Below are 3,208 nucleotides of genomic sequence, written 5' to 3'. Positions count from 1 at the left end.
GTCTCTACTAAAAATACAAAAATTAGCCAGGCGTGGTGGCACACGTTTGTGGTTCCAGTTACTCCAGGGGCTGAGGCACAAGAATCGCTTGAACTCAGGAGGTGGAGGTTGCAGTGAGCCAGGATTGTGCCATTGCAGTCCAGCCTGGGAGACAGAATAAGACTCTGTCTCAAAAACATTCATTCCCACAGACCTTCTCCAGATTTTGTTTTTATACGTAATCAAATTCTTTTGGTTTGCCTTTTGACCCTCCCCTAGGTGTCCGCTGAGATCTATACTAATTAAGAGTCCCCTGACATGGAAGGTAGAATCGGGAGGGCAATACACTTTCTCCAGGAAGACAGGAAGAGCCACGTCAAGCCCCGGGAGTGGCAGCTGCAGTTCAGCCCTCCAGAGCTACCTGAGCAAGCCCTTGGTCAGCCACCCCACCCTCTAAGTACAAAAGTAGTCACTACAACTAAAGTGGGCTTCTTCCTAGGGAAAGATCCTGCTGCTGTGAAGAGTCAGATTTTCATTTCATTTCACTAATCATGATTTCTTTATATTGCTTTTTTCTAGTTATAAAACTCATGTTCTTTGATAAAAGCTTAGAAAATATCTAAAAATTTGAAGAAAATTAAAAATCACTCAAAATCTCACCAACCAGAGAAACCCAGAGATAATATAACCACTGTTAACATTTGGGTGTAGAACCTAACCCAGCCTGAATCACCCCGATGCTGCTCACCCTGGGGGTGTGCTGGTAAGCCAGCTCTGTGAAGGAAAAGTCCTGGTCTGGAATATTTGCTGAGTTCTGGGAAGCAAATACTCCCACCATAGCTAATGTCAAGGTACTGACCTGAGGCCACTGGACGTGGGGTTGGGAAGATGTGCCCTTCCTCCCACCACAGCTGCCCTCAGCCGTACCCCAGTCTCCCCCACAACTGCCCCATCTTAGCCACCCACTCAGAGCCAGTGTGGGGTCTCTCTCTCCCTCATCACCACATACCCATGTTCTGTGAATTCTGCCTTCAAAGTGTCCTCCATCCGTGGGCTCACTTCGTTCACCCCGCCGCCATCTTTACTCCGGGTAACAACGTCCTTCCGGATGTTCTCTCCACTCCTGCCCCATCCACCCCGTAACAACCAGTGAGGGCTTCAAATAGACATTTTATGGCGCCACATTCCAACACATGCACCTCCCAAGAGAGGCCTTTCTTGACAACCCTCTCTCCAAACTGGTTGGTTTCCTAAACAGCACTTAAAAATAAGGTCTTTGATAACTTTTTTTTTTCTTTTTTTGAGATGGAGTCCTGCTCTGTCGCCAGGCTGGAGTGCAGTGGCACAGTCTTGGCTTACTGCAACCTCTGCCTCCTGGCTTCAAGCAATTCTCCTGCCTCAGCCTCCTGAGCAGCTGGGACTACAGGTGTTCACCACCACGCCCCACTAATTTTTGTATTTTTAGTAGAAACGGGGTTTCACCATATTGGCCAGGATGGTCTCGATCTCCTGACCTTGTGATCTGCCTGCCTCGGCCTCCCAAAGTGCTGGGGTTACAGGCGTGAGCCACCACACCTGGCCGATAACTTTGTTTTCTTTGAGACAGAGTCTCGTTCTGTCACCCAGGCTGGAGTGTGGTGTCATGATCTCGGCTCACTGCAACCTCTACACCACTCCCTGCCCCGGGTTCAAGTGATTATCGTTTCTCAGCCTCCTGAGTAGCTGAGACTACAGGTGTGCACCACCATGCCCTGCTAATTTTTGTATTTTTAGGAGAGATGGGGTTTCACTGTGTTGCCCAGGCTGGTCTCAAACTTCCAGGCTCAAGTGATCCAACTCTCTTGGCCTCCCAAAGTGTTGGGATTACAGACCTGAGCCACCACGCCCAGCCAGAAGTTGCATTCTTTTTTTTTTTTTTTTGTTAAGAGACATAGTGTTGCTCTGTTGCCCAGAACAAGAATTATACATTCCATATACTATTATATATTTGACAAAATTGGGGTCATACTATGTATAAAGTTTTGTAATCTACTTTTAAATTTTACATTTTACTGTATGCTTTACTACACATCCGTATTTTTTAAAAAAGAATTTGATTTTTTTTACCACCTGCATAATACTTCCAAGATAGGCTGTGCTGCGATTCATTGAATCAGTTTCCTGTAATGGACATTTGGACTCTTTTGGGATTTCTTCTGCTATAATGACTTTTTGTTTTGTTTCCAATTATGTAATCTAAAGACTTTTCTTCTAATTCTTACAGTAAGAGCCCAGTGGATATCTTGCAGATATTTAGAGTTGGCAGAGTGATCGAAACCACAGAGTTTTTGAGCAAACTTGGCAATGTCAGGCCCTTGTTGCACGGCTCTCCTGTATGAAATATCGTGGCAGTCTTGTGTCGGTAAGAGTAGCCATCTTTATTTTTCAAAAATTTCAGCCTCACAAACGTAAAGTGTTTTACGTTTTTTTTTTTCCCCCTACTTTTTTTCTATATTACATGGGTCTTTTCAGTTAAAATCAGCTAGCTTACTGCATTCTGGAGAGAACTGCACAGTTTATAATGAAGTGTGTGATGTAAATTACATATTTATGGCTGGGCATGGTGGGTCACATCTGTAATCCTAGCACTTTGGGAGGCTGAGGCAAAAGGATCACTTCAGGCCAGGGGTTCAAGACCAACCTGGAAAACCAGCAAGACCTCATCTCTATTTTGAAAAATTATGTATTTATCATTTTAAAAATGTAGTACATAGGTATGAATTGCTTCTTGAAGACTGTGTCGTACAAAGAAAAGTGATTATATATTCATCACTCTTCCATGTGTTTCTAATCTAGGGATAGCCCAATATTTAAAGAGAAGAGTCCAGAAATTAGAGTGCGCACCAGACAACATGAGCTGTTTATTTGAAACACAACTCCAAGATTCTGTTTGCTTTGAATTACTGCTTAATATTAGGGCTGAAACAAGTCACAGGAGCAGGAGAAAATATTATTAAATGTAGATCCATTAATTACTCAGAAGAAACTTAAAAAGAAACATACAAGATCTACCTGAGGAAAAAAAGAAAAAACAAAAACCCATTAAACTGCTACTGAGGGACCCAGAAGACAACTTGCGTTAATCAGAAGGATGCCTGTTTTTCTTGGATTAATCTATAGATTTAGTGCTATCATGATAAAATTACCAGTAAGGTTTTTTTAAAGAAGTGAAAAGCTGATTCTACAACAC

General features: G+C 43.1%; 1 protein-coding gene across 1 annotated transcript in view; it reads left to right on the top strand.

Annotated features, from left to right (window-relative positions):
• The window catches only part of PARP4 (poly (ADP-ribose) polymerase family, member 4), a 114,027-nt gene that overhangs the window by 23,902 nt on the left and 86,917 nt on the right, over nt 1-3,208 (top strand). The window contains 1 exon segment of the mRNA XM_011959151.1: nt 2,243-2,380. Coding sequence (XP_011814541.1) covers nt 2,243-2,380 — 138 coding nt within the window.

Source organism: Colobus angolensis, unplaced genomic scaffold (assembly GCF_000951035.1).
Source record: "Colobus angolensis palliatus isolate OR3802 unplaced genomic scaffold, Cang.pa_1.0 Scaffold113, whole genome shotgun sequence".
Lineage (NCBI taxonomy): Eukaryota > Metazoa > Chordata > Mammalia > Primates > Cercopithecidae > Colobus > Colobus angolensis.
The sequence above is the reverse complement of the archived record's forward strand: the minus strand, read 5'-3'. Positions and strand labels throughout refer to the sequence as shown.